At 50.7% G+C, this 15,672-nt stretch overlaps 5 protein-coding genes across 5 annotated transcripts; 2 read left to right on the forward strand and 3 right to left on the reverse strand.

Annotated features, from left to right (window-relative positions):
• Positions 1-538: 538 nt before the first annotated feature.
• pkcA (protein kinase c) lies at positions 539-4,426 on the reverse strand (the record flags this gene model as incomplete). Its single annotated transcript, XM_057175816.1, has 10 exons — positions 539-648; positions 723-1,128; positions 1,190-1,391; positions 1,454-2,012; positions 2,072-2,195; positions 2,232-2,500; positions 2,563-2,958; positions 3,017-3,604; positions 3,672-3,938; positions 4,030-4,426. The coding sequence occupies 10 exons, from the start codon at positions 4,424-4,426 to the stop codon at positions 587-589; spliced, it is 3,270 nt and encodes a 1,089-aa protein (XP_057032863.1). The 3' UTR covers positions 539-586.
• A 2,695-nt stretch (positions 4,427-7,121) lies between these two features.
• Positions 7,122-7,595, forward strand: N7457_004772 (putative eukaryotic translation initiation factor eIF1a-like protein; the record flags this gene model as incomplete). Its single annotated transcript, XM_057175817.1, has 2 exons — positions 7,122-7,432; positions 7,493-7,595. The coding sequence occupies 2 exons, from the start codon at positions 7,122-7,124 to the stop codon at positions 7,593-7,595; spliced, it is 414 nt and encodes a 137-aa protein (XP_057032864.1).
• A 128-nt stretch (positions 7,596-7,723) lies between these two features.
• Positions 7,724-9,866, reverse strand: N7457_004773 (glycosyltransferase family 58 protein; the record flags this gene model as incomplete). The annotated part of the gene is made up of 4 exons (XM_057175818.1): positions 7,724-8,323; positions 8,383-8,906; positions 8,965-9,161; positions 9,457-9,866. 4 exons carry the CDS (start codon positions 9,864-9,866, stop codon positions 7,724-7,726), a joined length of 1,731 nt encoding a protein of 576 aa, XP_057032865.1.
• A 472-nt stretch (positions 9,867-10,338) lies between these two features.
• On the forward strand, positions 10,339-11,759 carry N7457_004774 (serine/threonine-protein phosphatase; the record flags this gene model as incomplete). The annotated part of the gene is made up of 3 exons (XM_057175819.1): positions 10,339-10,355; positions 10,425-11,691; positions 11,757-11,759. 3 exons carry the CDS (start codon positions 10,339-10,341, stop codon positions 11,757-11,759), a joined length of 1,287 nt encoding a protein of 428 aa, XP_057032866.1.
• A 312-nt stretch (positions 11,760-12,071) lies between these two features.
• Positions 12,072-14,865, reverse strand: N7457_004775 (putative C6 transcription factor (NirA); the record flags this gene model as incomplete). Its single annotated transcript, XM_057175820.1, has 6 exons — positions 12,072-12,527; positions 12,574-13,171; positions 13,231-13,599; positions 13,651-14,614; positions 14,672-14,726; positions 14,785-14,865. 6 exons carry the CDS (start codon positions 14,863-14,865, stop codon positions 12,072-12,074), a joined length of 2,523 nt encoding a protein of 840 aa, XP_057032867.1.
• Positions 14,866-15,672: the final 807 nt, after the last annotated feature.

Consider the following 15,672-nt stretch of genomic DNA (forward strand, 5'->3'; position numbering starts at 1 on the left):
ACCGCTAGAACATAATACCGGACATAACGCGCAGAATCCCCGAAGGAATCTACACAATCTTCATAGATCTTCAAACTTCGTCATTTCTCATCAAACTCAATGAAACCTCACGCAACTTCCGCATGGAAGTCCGTCCTCATCCTCTCCATTTTGGGGGGGGCATCAATCACCCGGCATAGAACACAGTCGTAAACCCGACCAGTCGGAAGAAAAACTCGAACAGAAGGAAACTCGAAAGGACGAAAAAAGATAAAGCAATTTAGATAAGCACAAAAGGAAATCGAGAAAGCAAAAGCACCCTGGAAGTTTCATTAACCATGGTATCCGGCAAACGAAACATGTCAGTGAAGAGGACCGGCGTCCACACCGGCACTTAAAACGAAACTGCAATTGGCAATTGGGTATGTTGGAGCAATTTGAAGAGCAAGAAGTGCTGGAAAGGGCGGGAGACCCGCGGCGCCCTAAAGAAACTGGACGTGTCGGCGTTAAACCCCGAGGGACCGAATTGACACATTAACACCCCCGTCAACGACTCATGACAGGTGTCCAAGCAAGCAATGATCATCCCGATCACACATCGGTGGAATCAAGCAAAGTCAGCAGTGTAGGAGAATCCACGGAATTCTTCCTGCATGGCTTGTGAAAGCACTAAATGAAAAATATCACGGTTAGTCACTGCTCCTCACCCAGCAAGCAAATCGGAAAGGCCAGGGAGATCTTACCAGATTGTACAGGCGTCAGGACTGGAGTCACACTGGTGAACTCCTGATCGAAGTTGCTGGTATCGGTGGGACTGCTGATTGTGGGGATGAAGGGCGGGGGGACCCGCTTGTGGTAGATATCATCCCAGTTGATGTTGCGGAAGAAGGCATGAGACATGACTTCCTGAGCATCAGTGGGACCAGAGCCCAAACGCAACTCGGGCTCGCGAGTCAGCAGCTTCTGGAGAATCGACACGGAGTCACGAGGCATGTGAATGGGATAGAGAGGCTCATCGGCAAGAATGGCATCGTAAATTTCATCCTCGTCTTCACCACGGAAAGGAGATTGTTGCAAAAGCATCTGGTAGATGAGAACACCGAAAGCCCACCAATCCACAGCCCGTCCATATTTCTTGTCCAGCAAAATCTATGGCAGAAGTCAGTTCATCAATATATCCAAAAACATAACTCAACGTGATTTCACTTACTTCGGGGCCCATGAATTCAGGAGTACCACAGAAAGTGCTGGTTGTACCACCGTACCACATATTTTCCTTACAGAGACCATAATCAGCAATCTTGATGTGACCATCCAGGGTCAGCAAGATGTTATCGAGCTTCAAATCACGATAGATGACACCGTTCTCGTGGAAGTACTTGAGCGCCAAGCAAACCTCAGCGGCATAGAATCTAGAACATTTGGTTCAGCATTAAAACCCTCAAATGGGGATGAGAGCAAGAATATGACTTACTGGGCCCTCTTGAGACCGAATTGGCCACGCTGAATGTGCAGCATAAGATCACCACCACTAATGTACTCCATAACGAAGTACACACGAGTTTCGGTTTGGAAGCAAGCGTGCAGGTTAAGGAGGAACGGATGACGTTCCTTATTGGCGATCAGGAACACACGCTTTTCAGACTTGGTGCTCTCCACTTCATCGTTCTCGATAATGAATTCCTTCTTCAGCACCTTGATGGCATACAGCTTGCGGGTGCTCTTTGTTTCAGCCAGCATAACTTTTCCGAAATTACCCTTTCCAAGAACAGCAAGGAAGTTGAAGTGATCCAATCCGATGCGAGTCTTTGCCTGCGCTGCAGCATCGTCCTTGACGGGGGGTGCAACTTGCTGTTGCTGAGGCATCTGCTGCATGGGCTGTGGAGGTGGCGCCATCGGATAGGCCGCAGGTTGCACCTTCTGTGGAGCCTGGGGCGGAGGTTGCTGCGGGAAGTTGGCATAAGCGGATGGGTCATAATGGGCGTGTTGAGGCTGCGCGGGTGCCGGAGGTTGGATTGGACGGTTCATTTCGGCTAAGATTTGGTTAATCTCAAGAAAAGCTTTCGAAAGGCATGATCAGTGGATTGCATACCTGGTGGTTGCTGAGGGCTACGTAGCCCGGTAGCTGCGGCGGCAGCGGCAGCGGCAGCGGAGGGGCCAGTGGGCGATTTCGGTGGCAGCGGCTGGCGTGCAGCCTGTGCAGCAGTCGTTGGTGACTGTGGAGTCATGAAGGAGTTAGTGGCAGCGCTTACCGCTTCGGCGGAGGGTTGTCTAGGAAGGGCCCCGTAGGGTCCTTCCGTTGGTTTCTGGGGGTAGGAGAGGGCAGCGTTGTCTTGAGCGGGCTGTGGCGGGCCGCCTGCTCGAAGGGTACGGTTGCTGAGGCCGGAACTAACAGAAGCAGACTTGTTGTGATTCTTCGTGCGAATCAATGTCTCGAGAATTTGGTTTGCGGCTTCCATAGTCATTCCACAGAAATCGGGCACAAGGTGAGTACAGTGAGCGTGACACGTAAGACTACATTCTATAAAGAGATGAAGGTCAGCATGAACCAGACAGAGGCTGCGATGTCAGTAATCTGCCTACCAGAACAGCGCTTGGCATTTTTGCGTCCAAATGGAAGCAGGTAACCGCAGTGGCAACACCAGTTCGCGGAAATGTTGGAGAAACCTTCGAAACGGTGGGGAATACGGTGGTTGATTTTCTCCTCGTCCGGATCGGTCTCGTAGTTGGCTTTGCTGATACACTTTGTAACAACCTTGGAGTAACACTTGCGGTGGCAGGTATATTTACAATCCGCACATTGCATTCCAGCAGCATATTTGAGGAATTCTCCACACAGCGCACAGCGCATGATGTTGTAGAACTGCTGGGTGACGAACTTGTGGCCCTGCTTCTCGTGCACCTCCTCCTTCTTTTGACGCACGGCACCTTGACGGTTGAGACCAATATCGAATGGACGGCGGTCCTTCAATTGTTTGGCTAAATCCGGTTAGCATAAAGCCCTTCCCCCTTCGGAACCAGAGGGATTTGATCTTACCGAAGCTCATTTGAAGCTGGACCCGACCGACTGGCTCCAGAGCAAACCATGAATCGATCATCACAGTCGGGGGAGCATTCGAACTCTCGCCGCCGTGCTGTCCATGTGCACCCTGTCCCGCAGTGCCTGGACGTCCTCCGGAGCTGGGACCATGTGAAGAGCCCATGGGGGATCCAGGGTGATCATGCCGAGGAGAACCACCCTCGCCCATCTTATCTGCGGATACCCAGCCAGATGCATTGAGCTCCGTCTCAATTTTCTTTCGGCGCATCTCCTCTGCGATGTCAGAAATGCGCACCCAGAGCATACCGATTGGTGTCGGGCGATCTCCTGATTTGTCGTAAACAGTCAATTCGATCTCATTTGCCTTGTCAATATCCATGGAGAAGCCTTCGTCCAGCCATTTGTCGTTTCGGGTGGCTTTGGTCCTAGCTTTGATGGCATCTTCGACTTTGACGACAACATATGTTTCGGGGCCACGAGAAAAGCGCGAACTTGCGGCGTGATCCACGTCCTTGACCGCATGGATGCGCATTGTCAGCAGACCAGTCAGCGGCTTGCGCATGTTAGGGCTGCTAAGACTCTCATCTAAAATACTAGTCAGCACCCAAGCAAAACCATGATACTCGGAACAAGTTCAGTATGATGTCCATACCATCTGGCGCATCGGAAGACTCAATATCAACATGGAGATCCTCATATCGCTTCAGGGCCTGCTTCAAAAGCTGGATCTTTTGGTTGCTCTCAATCCGACGGCCCTCGGCATCAGCACGGCTCTTCCGGTCGCCTTCATCTTGGTACAAGCGGACCATCTTCTCAATACCGGCTTTATATTGCACTTCCACGCTCAATTTGAATTCCAATTGCGACAGCATGAGTTGAATCTTCGGTCCGAGGTACGGAGTATCATACTTGATCAAATCTAAGACATAGTCATGTTAGCATTCCAGACCGATTAAGCTCGACGCCGCATTTTGCGAGGGAATTTGACAGGAGCGATGTCATGTACGTACCGAGCTTCGTGTAGTTGGGCCGCGCCTTCGGGATCGGAGCATAAGGTCGGGGATCGGAGAATGGGGCACCGGAAGGCATCGAGCCAGCGCCGACCTGGGGGTGGTGGCCATCACCATGATCACCTTGATCGCCAGTGTATCCATCTTTCGGCGGCGGGGCCGGGCCTCCACGTTGGCCGGGGGAGCCAGCTTCCTGGTTCATCTGGCGGATTTGCAATTCTCGCATTTTCTCCTCCAGGTAAGCGATGTTCTTGCGGCCATCGCGAATGTTGGCGTCGACTCTCTGTTGCACGAGGGGATTGTCAGTCGACTGCCGCATGTTACTGGCAGCGGTGATGAGGGCCTTCTCCCGCTCGATCTTGCGGAAGACCGAGGCGATCAGCTCGTCCCCATCCATGATGGCAGGTTTGACGAGGACAAAGAGCAAGGCTGGCTCAAAATTTGAGGGTGCGCTTGCGCCAGGTCAAGGTGGGTTGTTGGTGGAAGAGGATTCGCGGGGCTGTTGTTGACAAGGGGCGCAACGGGCGCGGGTAATGCCACTTCGGAAAATGTGAGACAGACTGCCCGCAATGATCGCCCACGCGATTTACAGCTATGATTGAGCTGATAGAAACGGGAAATTCAGAGATGGGAAAACTCAGAATGAAAGCAAAAGAATCAGCACGTTTCGGATTTTACCCAGGAGCCCAGATGGGATTAGATCATTTCGGGAAGGTGAAGATGGGAGTCCATTCCTATGCCCACGCACCTCCGATAAGAAAGTGGCGAGAGGCATGTATTACCTGCATTAGAACACATGTGAAGCATGAGTATCATCTACTCTACGGAGTACACGCTCAGATACCCTGTTCCTATTGTGCTATTGCTGATTCCAGGTACGGCGCACCGGGACCAAAGTACCTCACCACAACGCCTTGTACGAAGAGCCATGGATCCTCCGTACGGAGTACTGAACGCTTACAACGCGAGGTGATCGACAAGAGCCGGAACGGTCTTCAGGCCCTTGGCACGGGTTGTTTACAACGTGATATTCAGCCATGAGGGCTGTCACCGCTTGATCTATCGGGCACAGATCGTGCCACCGAGTACCCCCTTGCTGCCATAAAGCAGTGTGCCATATTGGGAATTAATCTTTGCATTCTTCGTATCTGATGACTTGGTCATACCTACGGGAGATGTTGAAACTGGTGATGTTACTACGTCCACGAATAGGCAGACGACGAAGACGTCGAGGCAGAATCGAATGGAGAATGATCAATGTTCGGGTCCTATGTTGGACCTACCCTGCATATTCGGCCTGGGGGTAAAGATGAAGCCTATGCTGTAGAATGCACCCGTGTCGGTTTCGTCCAAACAGCCCCCAACAAAAGTAGAAATTAACCTTTCGCTTAGAATAAAGCATCTAGGTGAAACGTGTGGATTAATTGGGTTGTATTCGATGCCACTGCTATTGCTTTGTCTAAATTACCTACAAAAATGTATACAGGCGCCTTAGGTAGTCACATATAATAAGCCCAATTTCCAACTTCAACAAACTTACATACTTCGCCGCAAGTACCATGAAACCAACCAAAAGCCCGCGAGAGCCTCGTAGGAGCATGTCTTGATCCAGAATAGTCTTCATGGGACATGATCATGGTCGATTTGCATACATACCTAGTCAATGGCTACATGTTGCGAACTACCTACGGACATCTATAACATCCCCAAAGAGCGTACAATACTGCCTTAAACATTAGGGATAGAGGTGATACCTTCAGGCTGATTTGAGTTACGATTGCACAGGGATGAAGTCAATATCCTATCAGTATGTCAAACGTATGTGTTTATTAACCCGGAGGTTCAACGCTCTCTCACGACTACACGGAGAACCTGAAAGCAGGCCTGCTCGTCATCGACTTCCTCATAGCACACGCAAGTTTTCCTGTTTCCAGGAAAACCCATCACCAAAAGGCTGCATAAGCCATTCTATATTCGACGGAAAGCTAATGAAGATAATCTGGCATTGCGCGGAAGGGTTGTAAGAGATTGAATATTCTATATTGAAGTCCGTGCTTAGCGAGTCGGAGCCGAGGCGACCTTCTACGATCCTGGGCATGGGCGACTGGAACCTTCCTTGTTGGCTGGCCGCTCGCGTGTAGCATACATCGATTCCTTTTGGTCGATGAAAATGTAAATGGCTTCAAGTAATCCTCTAGAATTTGAGTGAAGCGATCAACCCAAACTTTGCTGTTAGTGATGTACTGCCCTTCGTAGTTGCGAATGTGGGTTGCACTTATGCTAATATGAAGTCCTCAAGTGAGAGAAAAAGGCGCTCTACCTGCCCTACCCACCGTATGAAAGAGATCCTGCTGTGCGTCATCAAATGGGCTAGCTTGAGTAGCTCGTATAGTTGATCATTGGATCGTATGCGCAGTAATTGGGCATTGAGGATGGCCATGTTTCGTCCCAATGCGGCGATACTTGCACCATCGTTAGATGGGTTATGCACTCAGCCTTGCGAAATTATTGTAATCAAGTCATGATGCAAGGCCATAGTTGGGTTCAACGTGTCATATCTAAAAATATAGATACTTTGACAAAAATATAAATGCTAAAGCGCGGAGGATTGAAGATTCGGGATAGGAAAAACCATATGTAGTGGCCAGCCCTGGAGGGACCTTCGGAATGTAAGGCCGGCGCTCTTTCCCCAAACTGACATGCTAATTGGATATACGATTTACTCCGTGCTCGTCCCATTTATCTGAATAGACAGGATGTAATGTGGCCCAGAATCATCAATGGTCTATGCACGGATTACCCTGAATGAAGGACAAGATTGCGCATGAAGACTTTCATACCTTGAACAGAAGACCCGAAATACTATTCAAATTGCTTTGGATTCTAGGATCGATCATACCTATGTACCTTAGGTATGTACCTACATCTTTCCACCGTTGGATCTACACTCCGAGCCGACCCAGCAAAACTGCCCCGCCGATAAGATCAAATTGTTTCCGAATTTATTTCTTTCAATCCCCCGGACTTTCCATTCACACAGGTTCTCTCGACACCAATTCAACCCCATCATCAATACCCTGCAACACTCAACAATGGGACCACCTCGCCGAAAGATGCTGGCTACAGCAGAGGAGACCTTGACCCCTCCCGACAACCTATCCCCCACCCAGCAGATCGTGCGCGCAATCAAAGCCACCGGAAACAACATTTACCTCGTCGAACAGACCGACAAGAAGCAAATGTTGGTTGAATTGCCCGCTCGATTCCGCTCGACCATCTGGATCAAGCGCAGCTCGTACGTCGTGGTCGATTCCAAGGGCCAGGAGGAGCGGGACAATAAAATTGCAGGAGAGATTGTCAACGTTGTCAGGGATGAGAAGGCTTGGAGAAAAGCTCCATTCTGGTATGTCTTCGTGATGCAGTGATTGACTATTGGATTATCCGCTAACTGACATCGTTTCAGGCCCAAGGAATTCGTGAAACAGCCCGTTGTGTTGGTTGGATCTGACGACGAAGAGGAAGAGTCTCGTGTGGGCCAAATGCCTTCTTCGGATGAGTCCGACTGAATAATCGCCTCAAGGCATCAAGCGATTGTTCAATGACGGCGGCTACGGTGTACAAGGATTATGGGCTCTCAACGATGATTCCTGAAATATGCATGCCTCAACTGTATGATTTGGGGCTGGGGTATCTCTCATTTTTGGATAGTCGCTTTACCACGGCTGCTCCGCTGGTCACTTTTACCTACCTCACTCGAGCTATTGAACAACACGCCAAAGACCTGGACCGCGAGTGAAAACACCACGACTGCCGAGCTTGCGTTTGTGCTGGGGAAAACGTTCCAAGCCCACTCTTGCAGCGCCCATACGGCGTATATAAGAACTGGGTGGATGCCTGCGCGCCAGAGCAGAAAGGGGGTTGCCCACGCGAGATACGCGAAGAACTGGTAATGCAAGGACCTGGCGCATAGCAAGCCGATGGCCAGTGAGCTCAACATCACAGTCATGGTGAAGGACTTTGGAAGTGGGACGGACTGTTGACGTCCCTGGAGGGTATCCCGGAGGAAGCGAACCACGTTCTTCCCTGAAGGTTTCACCCACTTTAGGAGGAAGATAGCCAACAGCGAAATATGCAACACTAGCAGACCCACAGAGAATTCCCTTGACAGAAACGTTTCTTGACCTACAAACCGCCAGTTCACTGTCCATTTGAACAAAAATTGGCGGGATAGTTCAAAGGCCCGAGAAAGATACCCTGTAGTGTTGGTCTGGAGAAAGGGAATAGCAAGTAGGACCTGTAGTTTCTTGCGTTAGCTGACCGACTGAGATCACATTTAACACACCAAGGACTCACCTGAATGAGAATAGCCATAGCTCCAAGCGCAATACTTTGCGCCAATCCCAGCCCGAGAAGAGCAATGACCGCAATAGCAGGTACAAGCAGCACGAGTGTCATTTTGATGGCAACGCCAAAAGACCACACTGCAATTCCAGCCGTCCACTTTTGTTTCAGACATAGGTAGATAGCAACCCACATAGCGAAAGCAGCAACGCCATCATTGAACATGCGCAAGACGAATATGCTATGCAGCCGTTTGGACAGAGCAAGGAGCGGGAAAAGATAGGGAGGTGCTCCCGTTTGTCTGTAACAGGCGACTACCACAGCCAGCGTAGCCAGATAGAGACCGGCAAACAGCGCCTGGCCGAGGAGAATATCACGGCCTTGATCGGTGATGTGGTAGAGCAGGGTGTAGATGTATACGTGGGCGGCGGGGTAGACGAGGGGGCCCGTTGAGCCTTTTATTAGGAGGTAATCGCGTTCGCCAGAGATATAGAGAGAGATTTGTTGCATATACGTCGACCAGTCAATCTCGGTGTCTGTGGTTGTCGCTGTTAGCTGGGTTCCTCAGTACGCGAGATCTGCACGCGGTCTTACAGGCAATCTTCCATATGACGAGGGCGCAGAGAAGCGCATCGCCTAGAATGAGTAGAGGCCCGATCCATTTTGTATGACGTGGATTGGTGAGCACGTCGTAGACGAAGACCTTGGCTGTCAATGCCATGGCGAGGTACGCTCGATGGTTGACGGGGGGAACATTCAAGGTGGCCGAAGCTCCGCCTACTAGATAGCGTCTACGATTGTATAGAAATTGAGGACAACACGTTTTCTTTTAGCCTTTTTGTAAACTGCGATTCTTTCTAATCTTGATAGTATTGGTATATATTTTATACATCTCACTGTACATAGAGAATACACAGGTCTAGCCCGCATTGGGACCTCGAGCATGGCATTTCTGTCCAACATCCACCAGTCCACCCAACCCTTATTGTCAAAATCCATGGTATCATTAAACAAGCCAAGAAACAAAAATGCTAGAAAATTCGGAGGAGAGCGTCAATGCACAAGCATTATCGGTCTCCCTCTGACACGCCGCTTGGTTGCGGCTGAGCATTCTGTTGAATGTTGCGGAAGCCCAGCAATTCGCCTAGAACACCCTTCGGTTTGGGAACGGGACATTCCCGGTTGATGTGTGAAAGGTTCTCTGCTTCCTCCTCCATCTGAAGGAACGTTGTGACCTCCTCATCCACAACGACTGGCGTGGGGCCACCCAGATGACTGCCATCTGGGCTCATTTCCAAATCCTTTCGTCTTCTGCGGCGAACTCGGGGTACTTGTTGTCCATCGGCTGTCATGATCATCTCTGAATCGGCGAATGTACGTCTTGGGGATGGGCAGGGGAAGACATGCGGCATGCCGACCACCAGGAGGGATGCGAGGAGGGTCCCGGCGAACAGGCCGGTGGTTGACCGCGACCGAGGATGTAGATGTGGCGGCATTGTGTATGAAACAGAAAGTGACAAGCGTTGATATTTAATTGAGGTGTGGTGGGCGTGGCCGGTTGTTTCTAGATTTTTTCAGGCCATCGGAGGACCCGGACTGGCGGCAGGTGTAGTTGAGCGGGGGTCAGAGTAATAGCCCCGGAGAAGAGGTCAATTGGATGATCAGCGATAGTTTTCCAGATTGGCGAGCTTCTGAACCTCCGAGGGCACGAGTGGAAAGGGTATCCGTCCAAGGGAGAGCGGAGAAGACGACACCGAAAGGGCCTTGGTGCATCTAATCTTATCTGGCTCCCGCGTGATTGGATGTTCCGCTCTCTCAAGTCTCTGCTACGCGCATAACCGCCATGGCTTCGCAAAGATGAGACCATTTTTTTCAAGGGAGAACTGAGCCATCTGATTTCTTTGGGGGCTTCTTCATTTCGATACCCGTACTCCCTCTTTCTTTCCCCCTTGCCCCTCTTTCGACAACATGAGTGACCTAGACCGGTATGGCACCCCTCAGCTCGCCAGACCCGCCCATCGTTTCTCGTCACACTAACATTCTCTGTCTAACAGGGCGATCGAGCAGCTGCGGGCCTGCCGCCTGATCCCCGAAAGTCAGGTCCGCGAGCTGTGCTACAAGGCGCGCGAGCTCCTAATCGAAGAAGGCAATGTCGTGTCAGTCGATGCACCCGTAACTATCTGCGGCGACATCCACGGCCAGTTCCACGATCTGATGGAGCTGTTCCGCGTCGGCGGCGATGTTCCCGATACCAACTACCTCTTCATGGGCGATTTCGTCGACCGTGGTTTCTACTCACTCGAATCCTTCCTTCTCCTCCTTTGTTTGAAAGTCCGATACCCCGATCGCATCACCCTGATCCGCGGCAACCATGAGTCACGCCAGATCACAACAGTATATGGTTTCTACGACGAGTGTATCCGCAAATACGGCAGTGCAAACGTATGGCGGTACTGCTGCGAAGTATTCGACTACCTGGCGCTGGGAGCGATCGTGCTCGGCGCGAGCTCGGAGCTAGAACCCACCAACAACACAGCACAAGGCAACATGCCCATCGATGACAGAAGGCTGGAAACAGAAGTCCTGAATTCCAGAGGTGAGGTCACGGAGAGCAGCTATCGACCCCGACAACGTTCCTCCTCCGACGCATCGACAGATTCCCGAAACATCTCCCCACCACGAGACATCTCCGCCGCCCCAGGCCAGGCCGCAGCGCCCTCGCGAACGGGTGCTCCAGGAACAGGTGCCAGTGGCGATGGCAACGGCAGTGCTGTGACTAGTCGCACCGGAGCGGTGCTCTGTGTACATGGTGGATTGTCACCGCTCATCGACTCCGTCGATAAAATCCGACTGATTGACCGCAAACAGGAGGTGCCCCACGAAGGTGCCATGTGCGATTTGCTTTGGTCAGATCCAGATGAGATTGAAGGCTGGGGTTTAAGCCCTCGTGGCGCTGGCTTCCTCTTCGGCGGCGATATTGTCAAACAGTTCAACCATCTCAACGGCCTGTCCCTTGTCGCCCGTGCCCACCAACTTGTAATGGAGGGATACAAGGAGATGTTTGACGGTGGCATCGTTACCGTCTGGTCTGCTCCGAACTATTGCTACCGCTGCGGTAATGTTGCTGCCATCCTTGAGCTAGGCGAAGACGCCAGTGGGGGTGGCACCGTCGCTCGCAGTAATGGTGAATATGGCCGGAGTAACGGAGTCGTTGCAAATAGTACAGTCGTCAGTCCTGGAAGGAGGTACCGAGTCTTTGAGGCTGCGGCGCAGGACACAAGGGGCATGCCTGCGAAGAAACCCGTCGCTGATTATTTCCTGGTAAGCTCTTTTTTTTTCTCTGATGCTTTGACTGATCCCGGTTTGCTAATTCATCCGTTTACTAGTGATACCATCCACTGCAACCTCTTCTTTTTCTTCTTTTATATGGTTCTGTTGGCAGTAGCATTTTGCGTCTTGGTGTTGGTACTTGAGAACTAATGATCATCTATGACAATTTTTTTGATACTCGCACCTTTCAATTTCCTTGTCTGTAAATCGACCATCTTATGATGGAAACCATAGGTAGGAACTGGTTCCGTTAGCATATGGTACGCACACAGATGCCGGCATAGGACGAATTTTCCAAAACGGTGTCATTAACAATTTTATAAACAAAATATATGTTTCTTTCGCAACCCCAACTTTCAAAACTCCATACATTATTTCCATCTATCTCCATACCCGGCAGCATCACTAGGATCCGCGGGTGATCCAACTGTGGACATTCCAACATGAGCTCGAGGCTGCTCTGGACCAGTGGGAGACGGCTGAGAAACAGGCATAAGATTGGCCTGATGGTAGGAAACCATAGGTTGGTTTTGCGGAGAAGGATTCCATGTATTATTCCAATTATCCATGCCGATTCCGTAAGCGCTAGCATTTCTCGACCACCAATCCTGGCTCTCGTCGACCAGGTTCTCAGTGCCGTCATATCCGGAGACGGGGGATTCATTCGATGTCGGCGTTGTGTTTGGTGGCGGAATCTGACCGCCGGAGGCATCATACCATGTGTTCGGGTGGGGGGAAGAGGGACTTGGAACTGCAGCTGTGAATGGAGGGAATTGGTAGGCCATTTGTGGCCGGAGATATGTTGGTTCGGGAAGAGCAAAATCCGACTGTTGGATGGGGTGCACTCCTCGAGGGGGGGTATGATATTGGGACAGGGGCCGGAGCGTATTGGGAGCTCATGGATGTTCCGACCATTGTGATGGGGTTGGCTGGGAGGGGTTCGGGTGGATATTGGGCAGATGGTGAGAATCGACTTGGGCTTGTGGGCTGGTGTAGTATGGCTGCAACGGGGGAGTCGTCGGATGTTGAGGGGGAACTTGCTTGGTCCCAAGAGCCCCAGGACCCCCACTTGTTATGGGTTCGTTCGAATATGGAGGTTGCTTCGGGGGGTAGCTCTACTTGCCACTTGTTTGCTGATATATCGAGAATGCGGAGGGTACGTCGGGCACAGAGCCAGCCCTCTGCCATTTCTTCAAGGTTCTTGAGGCCGTGGATCACGTCTCTTTGGGCGTTCTTGTCGGGGAGATTGAGAAGGTGAATAGTGCATGCAGTATGGGCGATATAGACAGCAATGTTACAAATTTGTTTCAATCCATATCCTCGTTTGTATACACGTAGAAGCTTGGAAACCGTGGCCGCAGCTTGCGTGCATATCTTGCGAGGTGAGACATGAGAAGGAAGTGGAGTGTTGGCCTTGGTGTATTTCAAGAAAGGCCGGTATAGATGGATTATCTGAAGTTGATACAGCATACTTTTGCCAAAGTTAGCCAAGATAAAATTATGCCGATCGAGGTCCTGATGTCGACTTACTGCATGACCAGCACCTGAGGTAGCTGTCCTTCTTTTGCCACAAGTTCCTTGGGCAAGTTGTTTTTCCAGGCCTCAAGCCGGGTGTGAACGTCACTCAATTTCTTCAGTTCCGACTGTTTGGGCGCGGATTTCTCCAGCTCTGTTGGATGATAAAAGAATACAAGTACATCGCTGCTGATCTCAGACAACTTGCAAATTTGGAGCGCAACAGCCCGGATTCGTGATGGTTGCGCGTGGTCGTGGCCAACGCCAGCATCGGTGTAGGGCGACCATAACTCGGTTTCCTCTTGTGGCAAGACATCAAACTTGGGCACGTTGGCGTTTGTCAAGGTCAGCTGGGGTTGGCGACCAAGGTAATTTGACCAGCATCTGCGGAGTGTTAGGGAATGGTTAGGGACAATGACAACATTGAAGACTTACTTGTCGATAAGGTAGCAACCCCAAAAGGTGATCCGGCGAGCGTCAATTTCTTCATCGCTGAGATTGTTCGCCCCGAGATTTGCGGAATCGAGATTCAACCCCAAATCAAAAGCCATACGGAAGCTTAGGCCACTATAGACCCAGCCTTTTCCTTCACGGCCACATCCCGCCTCTCGGACAGACATGAGCGCGAAGGCCTGGACAGTGCAAAGTTTTGAATTCTCGTGTTCGTCATTTTCCGCGATGAGCCGTTTTGCCTCTCTGAAGAAATGATTTCCCGCGGTTGCAAGATTCTGGCCGTCATCAAAAGCACCTTGCCAAGAGCTGAAATGGCAGCCCAGAGCAAGCATAGCATTGACAAGCAGTGCAGAACAATATGAACTGGAGATTCCACGGATGTAATCCCGATAGAACAAACTTTTGGACAGGATGGTGAAGAACGGGTAGTGCCATGTAAAGTACATGGTCATCAGATGACTGATTAGCGAGTCGTCCTCCGTCACTCGGGTCCATCGGTTGACTGCGTGAGCTTGACCACCCGTACCGAAACCGAGACTGTTTTGAATCGCAGCAGACTCGTGTAGCTCTGAACCTTGTGGCAAGAAAATGAGGTTCGAGGTGCCTCCAATAAATTTGCGTGACCCGTCAAGCATCAGCTCACTCATCTTACCAGCCAATTCCGATTCAAATCGATCTATCTCAGTCGCATTGACATTGCTGGTGGTCCCTTCTGCGGCTTGATCAACAGACAGAAGCCCCTTCTCCTGGGCAATCACCGAAGCTGCTACATCATCTAGGTCATCACAAGAGCGGATCTGGCGCACTAGATCAAAAGCATCTGCTTCGTCGTAGTTTAGTATCGCCTGTATCAATGTCTGCAGAGTGGTATTTCGGGTCCGCAATGTATCGGTATCTTTCTTATAAACACCTTTGCGACGGTGATCCGAGTTTGGATCGTATACACCTATGGATGCGTCAGCAAAATTAGAAATAGGTTGTCCTTCCTCTTAGAGAGACCTACAAGGTGTATGGTATACAGAGGAGCAAGCTGCACAACTGGGCAGGTTTCCATCACACTGCACGCATATAAAATTAGGAATGTGGCGTATTGGCGTCGGAACATAAAACTCCAACCTTTGACTTTCTTTTACGACAAGCAACACAAGCTGTGCTGACGCATCGTCTTTTGGACGATTGGGCACGTTCGGCACTCATTGTTTCGGATTGATAGGTGCGACTTAAGACGCGAGTATGATAGTTTCCCCGCGGGGTCTCTTTGCATGCCTAGTGTCGTGTTTGCCGGTGACTGGTCCAGACCTCGACATGGCAAGTCCATCTTTCACAGTACAAAACTCATTAGTAGAACATGACGGCTTCCCAAATCAAGGGGGCGCGTGATGGCTGTGGATATGTTAGTCTATAGGACCACCATGGCGATCGAGACCGTTTCATTAGGCGCTAAGGTCGGAAATCGTTACAACCGGGAGATATCGACGCACCAGCTACTCCGTATGGCTTGAAGATCTACAGAGACCTAGCAATCGTAAGAGGTTTCATGTACCCCGCGATTGAAGCGACCCGCAGTGGAGGTGGGGGATGAGCTCAGCGCACAACCTTGGAAGTCCACGCGATTAGAAGCTGGCGAAGCCCTGGAAATGATTGGATGCAAACAGCGATGATGCAGGACGTGGTTATCGCCGGCCTCTGGATGGCTCTGATGTCCATTTTCGATAAGCGGCTGACTAAGGTCTTCACGTGGCCCCGCGATTCCATTCCAAGGTTCAGGATGGATACATGTGCATGTCGCATGCTGATGCTAATGGACTACCTACTCCATATATAAAAGTATAATAGTGATGATGCTATGTTGTACGGAGTAGATTCGGGCCAAATTCGTCTCTGGCAGTATCTCCGATACAGATTGCATGTTTCAGATCTCGCCTACTGAAGGATTCATATCGGAGGGGGCACGGGGCATAGTCAGGTTACTTCGTACATTATACGGAGTACTGGCCGTAAGAA

This window comes from Penicillium paradoxum (genome assembly GCF_028828445.1).
Source record: "Penicillium paradoxum strain IBT 22861 chromosome Unknown utg000004l_segment0_segment0, whole genome shotgun sequence".
In the NCBI taxonomy this organism is placed as follows: Eukaryota; Fungi; Ascomycota; class Eurotiomycetes; order Eurotiales; family Aspergillaceae; genus Penicillium; species Penicillium paradoxum.